Genomic DNA, 18590 nt, shown 5'->3' with positions numbered 1-18590 from the left:
CTAGATCCTGTTCGTGACGCCAAAATTGTTGTGGAATTTTCTTATCAAAGTGGGTAGAAGTTGACTCACAACAAGAGAAAATCCGGACTTTGTCTTATAAGTTTTATTCAAAGGCATTCAGCGTTTGAAGACCCTGACACGGAGGTTAGTCAGTGAAACAGAGCCCCGATCAACATTTACACACAGTATTTATACCAGAACATGACAGTGTTATCTCAACTTCCAAGAGTCTGTGCTTTATGACCCAAACCCTTCTTGAGTTCAAAGGTGACAAGGTTATCTAGGAACAGACCTAACTGCCCTTCCTGACATCATCCTAAATAATGGGTCTTAACCATTAAACTCTCCAGCATTGGAATTTAGAGTCCATCTGCTCTAAAAACAGAACACTTAACAAAACACAGAGGTCAGAGGTGAGAGGTAGATGGAAAATCACCTGTGGGTGATAAAACACAGACTCAAATGTGAGAGGTGAAGGGAATATCAGAGCACTTTAAAAGAATTTTCCATTACACCTGAATCCGCTGCCAAAGAATGGATAAACTGGCTGCAACAACTCCAGCTTGTTGAACATTTCAGCTTGATGAGATTTTGGAGAAGTGGTCAGTGCACAGTTGCATCATTTTTGTGATGCAAGTGAGCATGGGTATAGAACTGTAACCTATTTAATATCACAAAATGCAAACTCCCAAGTATACAGTGCCTTCCTCATGGGTAAAGCAAGAGTGGCTCCTTTGAAATCTGTGAAAATTCCTCACATGGAACTTGTTGCTGCCACAATGGCAAGTCGCATTGATGCGTTATGGAAAAGAGAACTGCACATGCATCTGAAGAACTCTGTGTTTTGGACAGATAATGCATCTGTGTTAAAATATATCAAAAACGAGACATCAAGATTTAAAGTGTTTGTTGCGAACAGAGTTTCTGCGATTCTGAAAACTTCCCATCCCTCTCAGTGGAAATATGTTAAACGTTCAAGCAATCCTGCTGATGTGGCCTCCAGAGGTTCAAAAGTGGATGCGTTCCTCACAAACACATCGTGGGTGTCGGGGCCTGCCTTTCTGCTTGAACCTGAAAATAAGTGGCCTGTTACCTCACGAGGCACATGAAGTTTCTATTGAGGATCCTGAGATCAAGAAAGTTGTGGGAGTCAATCTGTTACAGATGAGGGAAGATTATAATCCAGTGACTCGGATGTTTCATTATTTTTCCTCTTGGATTTGTCTGAAAAGGTCTGTTGCTTGGTTCTTGAGATTCAGCAACTGGCTTTGGTTATCAGAACAGAAAACAAATAACTATGGATCTTGTCAAGATGAATTTGAACATTGAGCAACAAAGGCAGTTGCTGAAGGATAAAATGGACATGGTCAAAAAGAAAATGGATCATGGGTTTCTTTCAGTGAAGGAAATGGAGAAAGCTGAGCTAGAAATAATAAAGTTCTGCCAACAAATGACATTTGATGAGGAGATCTCAAGGCTTAAGGAAGGCAAGCTTCTAGTCACATTCGTAAACTCTGTCCAGTGGTGGAGAATGGTATACTGAGAGTTGGTGGTCGGCTGAGGAAATCATCTATGCCTGTGGAATCTAAACATCCCATAATATTAGCCCCAGATCTCCACATTTCAGATCTTCTTCTAAGTGACATCTACCAACAAATAGGACATGGTGGGCGTAATCACATGCTGTCCAAGTTGCGAGAGAAATACTGGATTACCGGAGCTAGTTCAGCAAACAGAAGGATTTTATCAAAGTGCATTATTTGTCGAAGAATAAATGCTAAGCCAACTTTCCAGCAAATGTCTGACTTACCTTCTGATCAAATAACTCCGGATGAACCACCCTTTACCTGTGTTGGGGTAGATTATTTTGGACCCTTTGAGGTGAGAAGCAGAAGAAGCATTGTGAAGAGGTATGGTGTTATTTTTACCTGCCTGGCAATAAGAGCTATACATATTGAAGTTGCAGCTTCACTGGATACGAACTCCTTCATTAACGCTGTCAGACGTTTCATAGCAAGGCGCGGTGAAGTCTAAGAGTTTTGGTCAGATAATGGAACAAACTTTATTGGAGCAGAGCGTGAATTAAGAAGATCTATCCAAAGGATTGCATAGATCTGTTGATGAGCCATTACTCTTCTTGGACTGCGCTGAAGCGTGCTGTAGCCTGGTTCTTAAAGATGAAAGAGTTGCTTAAGGAGATTAAAGAAAAGAGGAAAGAACTAAGGGCTTCAGGAAAGGAAAACAAGATGGTTGAGTTCAAGAATACATTTGAAGGAAGGAATCTGACACAGGACAACTTGGTTGACGCAGAAACAGAAATTGTTAAGCATTGTCAAAGGCAAAGTTTCAAAGATTTGGCTATGCTGAAAGAACATCGTAGGGTCAAGAAATGTAGCTCACTCTTTAAGCTAAATCCAGTGCTAGAAGAGGGAGTTATAAGAGTTGGTGGAAGGTTGAACCGCGCAGCAATGTCTGATGACTCCAGGCAACAAGTTATCTTCCCTAAGGAATCACATGTCACAAGTCTTGTATTGAGACACATTCACGACATTACAGTTCATGCAGGGAGAAATCACATGTTGGCTCAACTGCGTCGAAGATTCTGGATCCCTGGAGCTAATGGAGCCATCAGAAGATTTCTGTCAAAATGCGTTGTCTATAAAAGACTACATGGAACCACTGGGAAGCAACTGATGGCATATCTACCTACCTGCAGGATTATGCCTGATGATCCTCCATTTATCAGGGTTGGAGTTGATTATTTCGGCCATTTCCTGGTAAAAAAGGTGTAGAAGTCAAATAAAGAGATATGGCGTTATCTTCATGTCTTGCTATAAGAGCCGTGCATCAAGAGATAGCCTCTTCACTTGACACCGATACATGTCTCAATGCAACCAGAAGATTTATGGCCAGAAGAGAATAGGTGAGAGAGATCTATTCAGATAATGGAACCAACTTCAAGTCAGCTGACGGTGAATTGAAAAAAGCAATTAAGGGATGGAACACAAGCAGGATTGAAAAACACTTGCTGCAGAAGGGTGTTCAGTGGCATTTCAATCCGCCAACAGGTTCACACCATGGAGGATGCAGGGAGTGTCTAATCTGTTCATTGAGTAAAATCCTGAACATCACAGTAAAGGAGCAGGTTTTGGATTAAGGGAATCTACACACCTTGCTATGTGAAGCAGAAGCACTTATAAACAGCAGGCCCATTACAATGGCTTCATCAGACCTTTATGACCTGGAGACCCCTAATCATCTGTTGTTGCTTAAGGTCAAACCTGACTTACCTCCAGGGGTATTTCAGAAGGAGGATCAGAATGCAAATTGCCGCTGGAGACAGGTGCAATACCTTGCAAATATCTTCTGGAAACGCTGGTGCAGGGAATATCTCTCACAGTTCCAAGAAAGTCAAGAATGGTTTTCACGTAGAAGGACCTTATGTGTCGCTGACGTGGTTCTGATTGTGGATGACACCTCTCCCAGAAATTTATGGCCACTTGGAAGAATTGTGGAGACTTTACCCGACAGAAATGGCTTTGTGCGGCAGGTGAAACTAAAGACGAGGACCAACAAGCTTTGTCGCCCTATAACAAAGCTATGTCTCCTGCAGGCATCAGAGGATATAATTGACAAAGGATTCTAAAGTCAGGACCTCATTCACGAGGTGACGGACAAAGGACTTGCTTTCTTTTCTCAGCAAATGTGATATTATTTAGGCTTTTCTTATTTAAGTTTACTCCTCTGTTTTGTAATTGTTTCAAGAATGTTGATAACAATTAGGGGCCGGTAGAAGCCTAAATTCGGTTTTAGTTTATTTAGACCTTTATTTAGGATGGAGGAAGTTTATATTTCTGACGATAATTCAAGTTTATTAGAATAAAATGATTATTTACTGGTTAAGAACCGCCATGCATAAGTAATTGAAATATTAGACATTATACTAAGGCCCTCTAGTAAATTTGCATATGTAATTGCTTATTAGACAGTTAAGAAGTTTTGGGGTGTCGCTATCCAGTTGTGAGTCAGATTTTCTTTAATTCAATTCAGTTCAATTCAGTTTTATTTATATAGCGCCAATTCACAACACGTCGTCTCAAGGTTCTTCACAACAGTCAGGTTCATACATTCCAATTAATCGTAACTATTGAACAGTTCAGTCAGATTCAGTTATTTATTCAAATTGGATAACAAGTTTTTCTATCTAAGGAAACCCAGCAGATTGCATCCAGTCAGTGACTTGCAGCATTCACTCCTCCTGGATGAGCATGTAGAGACAGTGGACAGTCACTGGTGTTGACTTTGCAGCAATCCCTCATACTGAGCACGCATGTAGCGACAGTGGAGAGGAAAAACTCCCTTTTAACAGGAAGAAACCTCCAGCAGAACCAGAACCAGGCTCAGTGTGAGCGGCCATCTGCCACGACCGACTGGAGGTTTGAGAGAACAGAGCAGAGACACAAAGAGAACAAAGAAGCACTGATCCAGGAGTACTTTCTATGGGAAGGAAAAGTAAATGTTAATGGATGTAGCTCCTTTAGTCGTTTCATCTAGAAAGAAAGAACAGATAAACTCTGATCCAGTTTTCAAGGTTAGAGTCTGAAAGAGAGAACATAGAGTTAGTTACAGTAGAAGCTCAGTCAGTAGCCATGTCTAGGAGAGAGAAAGGGTTAAACACTGAAACACTTTACTCTTTATTGTTTGTGGATAAGCTACGTTTGTATTGTCTTTATTTTTTTGAGTAAAACAGTTAGACTTTATCAAGAGGATCCAGTCTGTTTTTTCTGTTTCGTGGTGGAGACGTGGATAAAAGAGGAAACATGGAGAGCGTCAAGTTTATGGCTTCATTAATTAGGAAATTACAGGATTATTGGATTCAATGATCAGGAACTGAAGAAACGAGATCTAATGTTGGTTTGGTCACTCATTTTGTTGCTGCTTTTCTCTGATGGGTTTCTATGTTTGCACAAGTTTTTCACAGAGATGATGACTCGAGTTAGAGACTCTGACTCGCACTTAAGTAACAAAAATGAAAGACTTCAGACTCGACTAAAGGCTCCCACAGAGTTGGTTATACTTGACTCTGTGGATGTCTGCGCGTACTCAAGGCCGACTCAATGTAGACATCTGCCAAACATGTCAATTTTTACAGCCGCCTACGCAGTGGCACTCAATAAACTGCTCAGTGGGAAACTGTCTCTGCATTGGAACATTTTCTATGTGACACAAGGCAACCAGTGTCAGTGCCACTCTCTGCGCCGCACTGACAGGTCCATTCACGTTCCTGGTTCCTAGTCTGGTTTAATGGCCTTATATACCACCTTCTTTTCTTTTTGTTTTTCTAAAGCTAGAAGGCAAATTAGCTCTTCCTCCTGGTCTGATGTCGCCATGGCAGAAAATGTGGGAAATGTAAGAAATTTGTACGCTCGATTATGAAGCCAGAAACGTTCGCAGACAGTGCGTGTGGAGTCCACGCTGAGTAGGCCCGACTATGTGGGAGCCTTTAGACTTGTGCCTCAAAGACTTGACCTGGACTCGTGTTCTGAGACTTGAGTCACCGGTTTTTATCTACGTTTTCGTTGTTAGAGCCTTGACTTGCCCCTCATACATTTGAGACTTGAAAACCTTGAACTTGGAAAAAATTACTTGTGAACATCTCTGCTTTATTTACTTAACCTTCTCAGAGCGTTTTGCAGTGTGTTGAGAGTCTAGATAATCCAGATAATTTAACCAAGAAATATCACGCATTTATTTCCTTAAATCAGGGGGGAGCAAAGGGACACGTTTAACAGGAAGGGGCCAAGTAAATGAACAGCTAACATGGACTATTCAAAATCCACTATTGGACTTTAAAGGACTGGAAAATTAAAGTTTCAGCAATCAAAGTTAAATTATTTCTGTACGTTTCTACCTCCACCTCTGTGTTTGCAGGTTGGTATAATTGACGACGACATATTTGAGGAAGATGAGCACTTCTTCGTCCGGCTGCTCAACCTGAGAGTTGGCGACGTTGAGGGGATGTTTGAAAGCGACGAGGTGGGCACCACCCCCAAAGCCTGCCTGGTTGAGCCCCTGGTCGCCACGGTGACCATCCTGGATGACGACCACGCCGGCATCTTCACATTCAGTGAGCGCATGATGCGTGTGAGCGAGAGCGTTGGCACCATGGAGGTGACAGTGGTGCGAAACTCAGGCGCTCGAGGCACCGTCATCCTGCCGTACCACACCGAGCCCGGCACCGCCAAGGCGGGGGAGGACTATGAGGAGGCACGAGGAGAGCTGGAGTTCACCAACGACCAAACCACGTGAGTCCAATGAGCTGTTATCACAGATACCCAGGAGGAGGAGTCTCTACAGGCTCTGCTTTCCGCTGCAGAAGGTCAGCTGCTCTACACACAGATCATACCTGAGCATCTGCCATGATATGAGCGATTTGTGACATCAACCCACCAAAGCTGTAGTTCATTCTGATCCAATACACTTACTCTTTAACATTGGCTGTCACTGAATAGAAGGTTTTCTCTTATACAGCAAGAATGGCAGGAGGAAACCCAAAGGAAGTTCATTTTTCATTCACAGTTTTACCATACTTGTTTTATTTTGAAGTAGTTTTACAGTTTAATGTAGTCAGTATACCTCCTTTACGTTTTATTCAGCTCTACAGACACTTTTACAGACCAACCAGTTTGCAAACACAGCTCTCCCAGTTTGTCAGAAGGGCAGGCGTTAACCCCACATTACTCGGCTCACTTTTGTCTCCAATGATTGATTTCTGGTTATATGAAATAAGTCACTAAATAGCAGAATAATCAATGTTTTATTAGTTAATTAGCTTTTTGCAGATGCACGATGCATCTGTCTGTTCTTGATCATTATTCAAAAGTTTGGTTCAAAGAGCTCAGAAACATGAGGTTAGAAATTGACTGTTGGAGACATAAAATTTATGTAGAATCTCTTTACAAATAAAGAACCTTGTTTTACTCATTAAGCAAAAATATATTCAAAAATAGCTTTTTAGCAGAGGGAAAAATTTAGGACACCATCCCTACAAATAGCTGGTGTTTTACCCTAATGTTTAAATAGCTTCAGTGTCCACAAAATCCAGTTTATAGTCAGTGATATTTTCAATTAGAATGAGGACCTTGTTTGTGACTGAGCGGGTGTTGAGAAGAGACAGTTTCAGATGACGTGAGTTTGTTGTGCGATGTAGGCAGCGAGGAAGAGGACAGAGATTGGTCCGCTTCACATGCAGTGTTTTGCGATGTCACAGTGCAGAGGAAGGCGAATGGGGAGACCAGAGAGAAGGGATAGCGTTTGCAGATGAAGTGTGGTAGGAGAACATACGACCTGAGCCGCAGTGTGGAGGATGAAAGCAGGAAAGTAATCTATGTTGCTGGAGAGAGGCAGAGTAGAGCGCGTGGCAGCGGCTGTCGAGTCTGCGGAGTCATGCTTTGTGAGGCCAATGTTAGCACAGGGCTAGCGTTAGCTTCAGACCGGTAAAGCTCTGCTTGGCAACAGGTTCCATTGGGGCTGAGCAGGGGCAAAATGTGATGTACTGTTGTTCACTGATTGGCTAAGGGTGTGGTCAGCTGTATGAGTCTGACTGCAATATTCAGCAGCAGCTCAAAAGGAAGATGAGAATTGAGAAGGAAATAAAAATATTAAGGACCACAAACCGTAACCGATGGCGGTGGTTCGAAATCCTGGATGCCATTTACGGCCAATTGTCCATGAGTTGTGGACGGGAGGGTAGTCTGGACTTTGCAACCTTTGGGGTTTTCTTAAAGAGCAAAAGCTTCTTCCTTCCACACCTGCTATGAAAGGTAAACCTGTTCAGCCTCTTTCTGATTGAACAGACATGAACTTTCACATCAGCAGTAGCAAGAGCCGGTTGTAGATGACATTTTAGAGTTTTTGGAGACTTCTTTTAGCATCTTGCGGTCTGCGCTCAGGTGAACGTGCTTGAACAGCCATACCTGGTCATGTTGGAAGTTGTTTTAATGTTGTCCACGTACAACGGAACGTTCAGATTCTCCCGGGATCTCTTATAACCCCTTACCAGACTCATAAGCTTCTCGAATCTTCTTCCTGAAAGACTCAGATCTTACCACGGTGTTCATTCTCACTTCAACTGTCAGGAGCACCAAAATAAATGTGTGAGGTTTAGTAATTTTCTACATATTTGTTGAGCTACACCTGAGCTTCGTTTTAACCATTTTAAGTGGTAATAAATGTGAAGTTAATGAAAATTGTTGTTTTATTACTTTTTACAGACATTTTCTAGTGTCTCCAGTTTTTATTGTTTATTTAGATTTTTCATTAAAGTAAAAATTGATATCAGATATCCATGTGTCCGTATATGTTAAAAACACAGGGTGTTGTTGATAGCCCTGTTTTTTTTTACATGGTTGTAATTTGAAGTCCTTGCAGTATTTTAATCTTCACTTAGGTTTGTGTTTGGACTGTTTTGATCCTGTGGAGCTTCCTGAGTTATCAGAAATATTAGCTTCATCTAAACCTTCAACTTGTATGTTAGACCCAATCCCAACCAAATTATTTAAGGAAGTGTTCCCTCTGATTACCAGCCCCATTTTAGATATGATTAATCTATCATTAGTAAATGGATCAGAACCACAGGCTTTTAAGGTAGCTGTAATTAAACCTTTACTTAAGAAACCTTCGCTTGATCGAGATGACTTGAAACATTACAGACCTATATCCAATCTTCCATTCTTATCTAAAATTCTTGAGAAAATAGTTGCTAATCAAATGTGTGAACATTTATACAGCAATGACCTGTTTGAAGAGTTTCAGTCAGGTTTCAGAGCTCATCATAGCACTGAAACAGCTCTGCTGAAAGTCACTAATGATATTCTTATGGCATCAGATAATGGACTTGTGTCTGTTCTGGTTCTGTTAGATCTCAGTGCTGCATTTGATCCAGTTGATCATAATATTCTCTTAGAAAGGCTGGAATATGCTGTAGGGATCAGGGGAACAGCGCTAGGCTGGTTTAAATCTTATCTGTCTGACAGATTCCAGTTTGTTCATGTAAATGATAAATCATCTTTAAACTCCAGGGTTAATTGTGGAGTACCACAGGGTTCAGTACTTGGACCAATTCTCTTTACTATATATATGCTTCCAATAGGTCAAATTATTAGGCAGCATGGGATAAATTTTCACTGTTATGCTGATGATACTCAGCTTTACTTATCCATAAATCCTGATGAACCCAACCAGTTAGATAGACTACAAGCAGGTCTTGAAGATATAAAAACTTGGATGACTTTAAATTTTCTGCTTCTAAATTCAGACAAGACAGAAGTTGTCATCTTTGGACCGGAGTCTTTAAAAAAGAAACTGCTTAGTCAATCACTTAACCTGGATGGAATTAAATTGACCTCCAGTAATAAAGTAAAAAACCTTGGTGTTAATTTTGACTAGGACATGTCATTTAAATCCCATATTAAACAGGTTTCTAGGATTTCCTTCTTTCATCTCCAGAACATTGCCAAAATTAGAAATATCCTGTCCAGGAGTGACGCTGAAAAACTAGTCCATGCATTTGTTACTTCAAGGCTGGACTATTGTAATTCTTTACTATCAGGATGTCCACAAAATGCAGTTAAAAGCCTTCAGCTGATTCAAAATGCTGCAGCAAGAGTTCTGATGAAAATTAAAAAGAGAGATCATATTTCTCCTATTTTAGCTTCCCTTCATTGGCTCCCTGTTAAATCCAGAATAGAATTTAAAATTCTCCTCCTCACATATAAAGCCCTTAATGATCTAGCTCCATCATACATCAGAGATCTGATTGGTCCATATGTTCCTAACAGAGCACTTTGTTCTCAGACTGCAGGTTTACTGGTGGTTCCTAGAGTCTCTAGAAGTAGAATGGGAGGCAGATCCTTTAGTTATCAGGCTCCTCTCCTGTGGAACCAGCTCCCAGTTTTAGTCCGTGAGGCAGACACCCTGTCTACTTTTAAGGCTAGGCTTAAAACTTTCCTTTTTGATAAAGCTTATAGTTAGAGTGACTTAGTTTATCCTGAGCTATCTTCCTTATTTTTTACCTCTGTCTTTCTCCCTCCCTGTTGGTTGGAGTAAGGGGGAGTCAGGTTTAGCCTAAACCAGCTCAGTTATGGTTGAGGTCCAAACACACCCTCCATTTCTGCAACCTGTATGACCCCTTCTCTTTTCCAATGGTTATAATCAGTCTGACAGAGGGAGGTATCCCAATCCTTGTGGTTTTTAGTAGAACAATGACCATCAGTGGGACCCTTTGTGAGGTTCCTTGAGACGACATTGTTGTAAATAAGCGCCGTTTAACTAAATAATCTGAACTGAAACTATCTGTGTAGTTATGCTGCTATAGGCTTAGGCTGCTGGAGGACATAATGACCACTTTCACCCTCTTCGCTACATTCTCATACTACTCTCCAATTTTGCATTATTTGCTGTTATTACAGCTTTTAACTTTATGTTCTCTCTCTTTTCTCTTCCTAGAAGCTACACCTGGCCTGGCTCTGTGTCTACCTGTGACATCTTTCTGGAGAGGGGAATCGTCCAAGCTTCTGCTGGCAACAACTTAATGCTCACCTTCTACAGATGATCCACATGGCCCTGTCTTTCAGTGTTTAACCCTTTCTCTCTCCTAGACATGGCTACTGACTGAGCTTCTACTGTGACTAACTCTATGTGCTCTCTTTCAGACTCTAACCTTGAAAACTGGCTCAGAGTTTATCTGTTCTTTCTTTCTAGATGAAACGACTAAAGGAGCTACATCCATTAACATTTACTTTTCCTTCCCATAGAAAGTACTCCTGGATCAGTGCTTCTTTGTTATCTTTGTGTCTCTGCTCTGTTCTCTCAAACCTCCAGTCGGTCGTGGCAGATGGCCGCTCACACTGAGCCTGGTTCTGGTTCTGCTGGAGGTTTCTTCCTGTTAAAAGGGAGTTTTTCCTCTCCACTGTCGCTACATGCATGCTCAGTATGAGGGATTGCTGCAAAGTCAACACCAGTGACTGTCCACTGTCTCTACATGCTCATCCAGGAGGAGTGAATGCTGCAAGTCACTGACTGGATGCAATCTGCTGGGTTTCCTTAGATAGAAAAACTTTTTATCCAATTTGAATAAATAACTGAATCTGACTGAACTGTTCAAAGGTTACGATTAATTGGAATGTATGAACCTGACTGTTGAGAAGAACCTTGCGTCTCAACATGTGTTGTGAATTGGTGCTATATAAATAAAACTGAATTGAATTGAAAAATTAGGAGAGCTGCCAGTGGGGAAAATATCTTTAATTATGGGATAATTATCCTTTTTATTTTATCTTTTTTCCCTGATGGTTAAAATGTGGAATCGAGAAGTTTTCTGAATTTATCAAAGTCAAGTTTGAAACTTGAGTTTTATATTTGTCAGTTTCTGTCAATGTTCCTGCTAAAAACATTAAACATCAACTGCTGAGGTAGGCTAGAAGCCTGAGAATCATGTTTTCATGATGTTTCGACACCTTTGCATGTTATCAATAACAGATATTTATTATCTATCAGCTTTAAATGTCACTGCTCTCCACAACACTGATGTCCAGGATTTGCTAGCTGAGGTATTGTTGGTTAGGTTGTTGGTTATTGTCAGGTTCTGCCAGTCTGGGCTTTATGTATGTTTTGGTTTTACTGTGAAGTGTTTTTAGTTTCCTCATGCTGTGCGTCTTAGTTTGGTTAGTTCCGTCATTTATTCTTTCTATGTTCTTCTTCGTATTCTTTAAGTCCAACCACTCACTGGTTTATTTATGTCCTGTTTTCCTGTCACTCGAGTCCCTTAGTAGTTCCTCCCCCTGTCCTTAGATCCCCTTCAGGTATTGTTTGCTCTGAGGTTTGTTTCCCTTTAGATTAGTTGTTCTCCCCAGCTTTGCTTGTAGTAGAGTTCCCTCCCATATTAGTTCTTTATATTTATTTTGTCCTCCTCGGTTCATTTATTCTAGTTCTCTGCGTTAGTCCCTTATGTTGCAGTTCCTTTCTGGCAGTTAGCTGTATTTGATTATTTGTTTCTGCTAGGTTTAGTTTCCACTTATTGTTTTTGTTTAGGTTATCTATTATCTTAGGTCTTTGCGTTCTCCGCTCCCCCTGCTAGTTCAGTATTGTCTCTTTCTTACCCAGTCTACAGCTTCCTGGTTTCTAGTTTGTTTACGTTTTCAGTCTAGTCTAGTTCCTCGTGTCGCTGCGTTCCTTAGTCACCATAGTAACCACCATCCCTGCAGTCTCCACAGTCGGTTCTCGCACCTGTTTTCACTAATCATCAGATCACCTTAGCTTTCCTCTCATTGGTTCACTCTCCTTCTCTCCCTGCATTTAACCTGGTCTCTGTTCATTATTCTTCGCTGGTTCCTCATGTAATGTCACAGCCGTCCTCGAGCTCCTTGTTTCCATGCATCATGCTTACCAGGATTTTCGTCTGTGGTTTCTCCAGTGACTATGTAAGTGCTTTACTACGAGCCTAATTAAAGAGGATTTAACTCACAATATGCCGAGCCCTAGTACCTGTTTGCATTATGGTCCGAACCCACACCAGACTGCGACAGGTATTCCTCCATCTCTTTGTCTCACCTTTCCTTTCTTCTTCTCTTGTTTTGAACCTCCTCTTCACCCCTCCCTTCAACCATCCATTATTTATGAAAACTGAAGCCCCTGCTGCGCGGCACTGGTGGTGCAGGGGTTGAGGGCACGCGATCTTACAGGTCCTTCTCAAAATATTAGCATATTGTGATAAAGTTAATTATTTTCCATAATGTCATGATGAAAATTTAACATTCATATATTTTAGATTCATTGCACACTAACTGAAATATTTCAGGTCTTTTATTGTCTTAATACGGATGATTTTGGCATACAGCTCATGAAAACCCAAAATTCCTATCTCACAAAATTAGCATATTTCATCCGACCAATAAAAGAAAAGTGTTTTAATACAAAAAACGTCAACCTTCAAATAATCATGTACAGTTATGCACTCAATACTTGGTTGGGAATCCTTTGGCAGAAATGACTGCTTCAATGCGGCGTGGCATGGAGGCAATCAGCCTGTGGCACTGCTGAGGTCTTATGGAGGCCCAGGATGCTTCGATAGCGGCCTTTAGCTCATCCAGAGTGTTGGGTCTTGAGTCTCTCAACGTTCTCTTCACAATATCCCACAGATTCTCTATGGGGTTCAGGTCAGGAGAGTTGGCAGGCCAATTGAGCACAGTGATACCATGGTCAGTAAACCATTTACCAGTGGTTTTGGCACTGTGAGCAGGTGCCAGGTCGTGCTGAAAAATGAAATCTTCATCTCCATAAAGCTTTTCAGCAGATGGAAGCATGAAGTGCTCCAAAATCTCCTGATAGCTAGCTGCATTGACCCTGCCCTTGATAAAACACAGTGGACCAACACCAGCAGCTGACACGGCACCCCAGACCATCACTGACTGTGGGTACTTGACACTGGACTTCTGGCATTTTGGCATTTCCTTCTCCCCAGTCTTCCTCCAGACTCTGGCACCATGATTTCCGAATGACATGCAGAATTTGCTTTCATCCGAAAAAAGTACTTTGGACCACTGAGCAACAGTCCAGTGCTGCTTCTCTGTAGCCCAGGTCAGGCGCTTCTGCCGCTGTTTCTGGTTCAAAAGTGGCTTGACCTGGAGAATGCGGCACCTGTAGCCCATTTCCTGCACACGCCTGTGCACGGTGGCTCTGGATGTTTCTACTCCAGACTCAGTCCACTGCTTCCGCAGGTCCCCCAAGGTCTGGAATCAGCCCTTCTCCACAATCGTCCTCAGGGTCCGGTCACCTCTTCTCGTTGTGCAGCGTTTTCTGCCACACTTTTTCCTTCCCACAGACTTCCCACTGAGGTGCCTTGATACAGCACTCTGGGAACAGCCTATTCGTTCAGAAATGTCTTTCTGTGTCTTACCCTCTTGCTTGAGGGTGTCAATAGTGGCCTTCTGGACAGCAGTCAGGTCGGCAGTCTTACCCATGATTGGGGTTTTGAGTGATGAACCAGGCTGGGAGTTTTAAAGGCCTCAGGAATCTTTTGCAGGTGTTTAGAGTTAACTCGTTGATTCAGATGATTAGGTTCATAGCTCGTTTAGAGACCCTTTTAATGATATGCTAATTTTGTGAGATAGGAATTTTGGGTTTTCATGAGCTGTATGCCAAAATCATCCGTATTAAGACAATAAAAGACCTGAAATATTTCAGTTAGTGTGCAATGAATCTAAAATATATGAATGTAAAATTTTCATCATGACATTATGGAAAATAATGAACTTTATCACAATATGCTAATATTTTGAGAAGGACCTGTATATAGAGGCTATAATCCTAGACTCTACATGCGGCGGTCCTGGATTCAAGTCTCGGACATGGCGACCTGAATGTCTCCCCCTCTCCCTGCCCCTCTTTCCTGTCTGCCTACTGTCAAAAAATTTAAAATAAAGGTCTCCAGTGCTGAAAAAATATCTTGTACATATCTCAGTACAAGTGAAGAGTTTTTGAGTCTTAAAAAATACAAAAACTTCTCAGGTTTTCTGTTTGTTGGGATCAAAAATCTGTACTAAGCAGATTAATTGTGTCTGACTCTAACCACCTTGTTGGAAGGGCTGTGGGAGGCAGATCAGATCAGGTCTAATTAATCTGATTCTCATCAGTAGGTTGGTCGCAGACTGCAGTTATTCCTGTTTGGTTAAAAGTTTTATTTGTTTGATGAAACATAAAGTGAAACCTGCAGATTTATTAAGAGATGAGAGTTTCTCTAAATGCTCTGTCAGGGTTGCTTATTTTTGCTCAATATCTACAACAAAACCATTGTTTTTCTAGGGGACTGAGAACCAGTTGTTTCTTCATGGGAAGCTTGATTCAGCCATATTTCATCATGCTGCTTTTTATATAAAATAAATTAGTTTCATGGTGCTGAAGAGCACTCGCAGGACATGGGGAAAAATCAGGGAAAAACTTGTTGAGCTCTGCAGCGGTTCGTGTTTTTGTCTTCAGAGGCTCTCAGGAGAACAGCTTTATCTGCTCCTCGAGTTCACTTCTCTTCATCTCTTCTGAACCCATCTCAGTGAAGAGGGCATCATGGATTTAAATGTTCTGGTGGCCAATGTCAGAAACTGGAGCAATCTAAATGTTCTCCTCATCTGCCCTGAGCACTTCTTTGTCTTTCATTTCCTCCGTTTACATACAAAACAAACTACCCGCTGTTTGGGAAACCCTGCCCAGGCTATGAGAAATGTAACAAAAGAAAAGATTTCTTGATGTGACATCTTCTCCCGATCGGGAGCAAGGCTGCGAGTATTCACACATCCGTGAAGGATGCAGCAAAAGGGGAAAAATATGAGGAGCTGCGGACAGTGGACTGAAAAGGATACAAGTAGGTAGGGTCGTCCCATTGGGGAATCCTTAGCAGGATTCTGCATACCTGGATTGCAAACTACTCTAATCCTGGTGTTCGATCGGGATGAGTCATTAAAATCTGCTGTTACTCAGACTATTTTGGTACAGTACACCAGAACCACTGGCAGTAAAAAGCCCCACAGCATTATGTTGCCAGCACCATGCCTGACAATTGCTACAGTGTTCTTAGTTTTAAAAGCATCAGCATGATTCCTCCAAATATACTTCACCAGTCTGGTCAAGTAGCTCAGGCTTTGTCTCTAGCAGACCATGACATTTTTTCTCCAGGAGGCATTTGGCTTACACACTTACACATGTGGACCGAAACCTTCTAAGTCCATGTTAATATTAAAGTGTTTGCACCATGGATAATGACTCTGGAGTTTCAACATTATCCAGTTCACCACAGGCCTGAGGTTTGGTGGTTACTGGGTTGGTGCTGATCATCCCAACTATTTTGTTTTTCATCAGGGCAGTTTGGGTCAGAGAGTGGAAAATTGGACATAGCGGCGTGTTCTAACAGGACTTTAGTCTCAAATACTCAACAAAACTGGTTTTGGAATGAACAAAGCAGACTAACAAAGAATGTCCAAACCCTTGCCCTGAACCCTTTGAAAATGTGTGGCATGCTCGAGGAAACCAACCTATTTATATTAGCTCCACCCATCAGGCCAAGAACAGTGGTCAGATTTGGCATGTTGATGGCTACAAAAACCTGGGGGCATATTACTCAGATACATTTAACCAAATCTTGGTGGGAGTGTAGATAGACAGACTTATGATCAAAGTCTTGGGGCTGGGGAACATTAAAAGTATTTGCATTACGTGGGATGCAAACCGATACAAAACAAATAAAGCAGCTAGAGATTTGAAAACTGGAGAACTTGAATAGGCTGATCATCAGCTGATCAAAAATTCAAGACCACAACCTTAGAAAATCACAACTCATGTGATTTTCTGTCAGACTTTTACACTCTCCGGCGTCTTGATGGCAAAGGCAAAAAGGTTTTCTGTCTTTGAGCAAGGCTTCTTACAACACTTCATCGCTACAGAGATTGGACACAGTAAGACAGTCGTTATGAATTATTTTGAAGATCCTGAGGGTGTGAGGACCAAAAAAGCAAATATTTGTGTCATGATTTGTGGGTATTTTTGGGTTCTTCTTCTTCTTATTATTATTATTATTATTATTATTATTATTATTATCATTATTATTATTATTATTATTATTCTTGATAGGTTTTGAATCATGCTTCTGTTTATTATTTTCCTGGTCATGCTTTAGTTTTGGTAGTTTTGTCTTCTAGTTCATGTTTTGTCAAGTTAGTTTTTTTGGATCTGGTTACACTTTAGTTTCATGGTTTACTAGTTGTGTTTAAGTTTGTATTCAAGAGTCTCTGTTTCGCTCCAGTCACGTTTTGTTCTCTCCTGTCTGACAATTAACTTTATTTGGTTCACCTGCACCTAGCATTCAGTCTCCTCGTTTCACCTGGTTCTTGTTTTATATATACACATCTGTTCTGTTCATTCGTTGCGGGAACATTTTGGATCACCATCTCTGCTCAGCTTGTCCCTTTGATCGTGCCAAGCCTGTCTTGCCAGCCTGTCTGTTTTTGCTATCACGTTCTGTAGTAGGTTTTGTTAATTAAATCATTTCACTTACCATCATGATGCCTGCTCTTCTGCATTCTGGGGTCCTCCGTCATACCAAGCCTGACAATTTGCCTTATTCGATCGGCTCATTTCCTAATTTCTGGCATGTCCTCACCAAATTGCTGCTCTGGATCACTCAACTCTGATTGCATCTTTCCATCTTATTTCCAGCTTCACATATTTTTGCACCATCACTCTCTTAAACTCTCCTTCTCTAGTCCCTTTCCTTTTTCCTGTCACTGAAAGTTTGTCTCCAGGAATCTTCTGTCTGTGTTGACATTTCATGTCTTGCCATCATTAGTTCCCCTTGACTTCCTATCATTACAAGATAATAGCTCGTCTGACTCGTCTCACAGAGATAATCCTACCTGTTTTTCACTTTTACACCTGCCAACTATAGACTACTAGAGAGCAAACAGCATATTTACCATCTCCTTTTGTAACTTTTTTGTTCTCTCATCATTTTGACTCAGTTATTGATTCTGCGAGTCCTTACATTTCACTCTGCTTCCATCACCACAGCAGCTGCCTCTGATTAGAGCCAGCAGGAGATGGAAACCCTCCTGAGCAGCTCTGCTCAGAGCGTGGATGTGTTTCAGTCCCATAACAAGGGCAACCTGCACTATAATTAGCGATCGCTGTGTCATGTGTTGATGAAAGGTTTTTACTGCATAATGTGTCTGATGCTTTGTGTTTGTGTGCAGTCAGACCCTCCAGGTGAGGATAATTGATGATGAAGAGTATGAAAAACATGAGAACTTCTTCATCGTGCTGGAGGAGCCTCGCTGGTTGAAGAGAGGAATCTCAGGTGAGTCAATATGGATTTTGTTGGATTTGCTTTTATTCATAGGGAACTCCAACTTTGAAACAAAGTGAAACCTTAATATTTGATGTGCAGATATGCAGATTTATCATTGTTCTTACTGTTGAAAATTGGCAGAAAATTTTCATTTGTCTTGTTCTTTGAGAAGAAACTTCCTGATTGTCTTGCAGTTTAAAGCCTGTTGCAGGCTGTAATAAGGTCTGAAACTGTTGATAAAAAGTTGTCTTTCAGACTATTAATATTGATTAATTAATTAGTTTGATGTTAGTTTCTGCTTGGAATTCAAGATTTTAAAAACTGTGGAAAAAGAATCTCCCATAGTTTTATATTAGCCTTCCGAGCAGCTAAACTCTCCTCACCTTTATTTCTTTAGGTTTTCTAAAGGTTTTTCTTCAATCTTTGGCAGCTTCGTTCCTCTTTCTTCCTTCCTGACCATGACAGCGAGCGCGCTAAACAGTGTTATTTTAAAGTTGAGGACAAAAGATAAGCCAAATGGGTTTTTCCAATTTACTAATGCCCCTTTTCCACCGGCTCGTTTTAGCCGGCACGGCTCCGCTGCACTCGGTTTCACTCTACTCGGTACGGTAACTGTTGTGTTTCCACTGACCCCCCAATGGCTGAAGCTATGCCGACCGAAGCCCCGCCTCCAACCATGAGTGTAGAGCGCTGTGCTGCTATT

The 18590-nt window shown here is 41.4% G+C and overlaps 1 protein-coding gene across 7 annotated transcripts in view; it reads left to right on the top strand.

Annotated features, from left to right (window-relative positions):
- The window catches only part of LOC124883813 (sodium/calcium exchanger 2-like), a 238931-nt gene that overhangs the window by 196919 nt on the left and 23422 nt on the right, over positions 1-18590 (top strand). For all 7 annotated transcript variants that reach the window (XM_047391167.1, XM_047391164.1, XM_047391170.1 and 4 more), the window contains 2 exons: positions 5932-6305; positions 17793-17896. In XM_047391167.1, the coding sequence (XP_047247123.1) occupies positions 5932-6305; positions 17793-17896 (478 nt within the window). The remainder of the gene's footprint in view (positions 1-5931; positions 6306-17792; positions 17897-18590) is intronic.

The sequence above is a fragment of the Girardinichthys multiradiatus genome, chromosome 18, assembly GCF_021462225.1.
Source record: "Girardinichthys multiradiatus isolate DD_20200921_A chromosome 18, DD_fGirMul_XY1, whole genome shotgun sequence".
NCBI classification, from domain to species: Eukaryota; Metazoa; Chordata; class Actinopteri; order Cyprinodontiformes; family Goodeidae; genus Girardinichthys; species Girardinichthys multiradiatus.
This window is presented reverse-complemented; position numbering and strand designations above follow the sequence as displayed.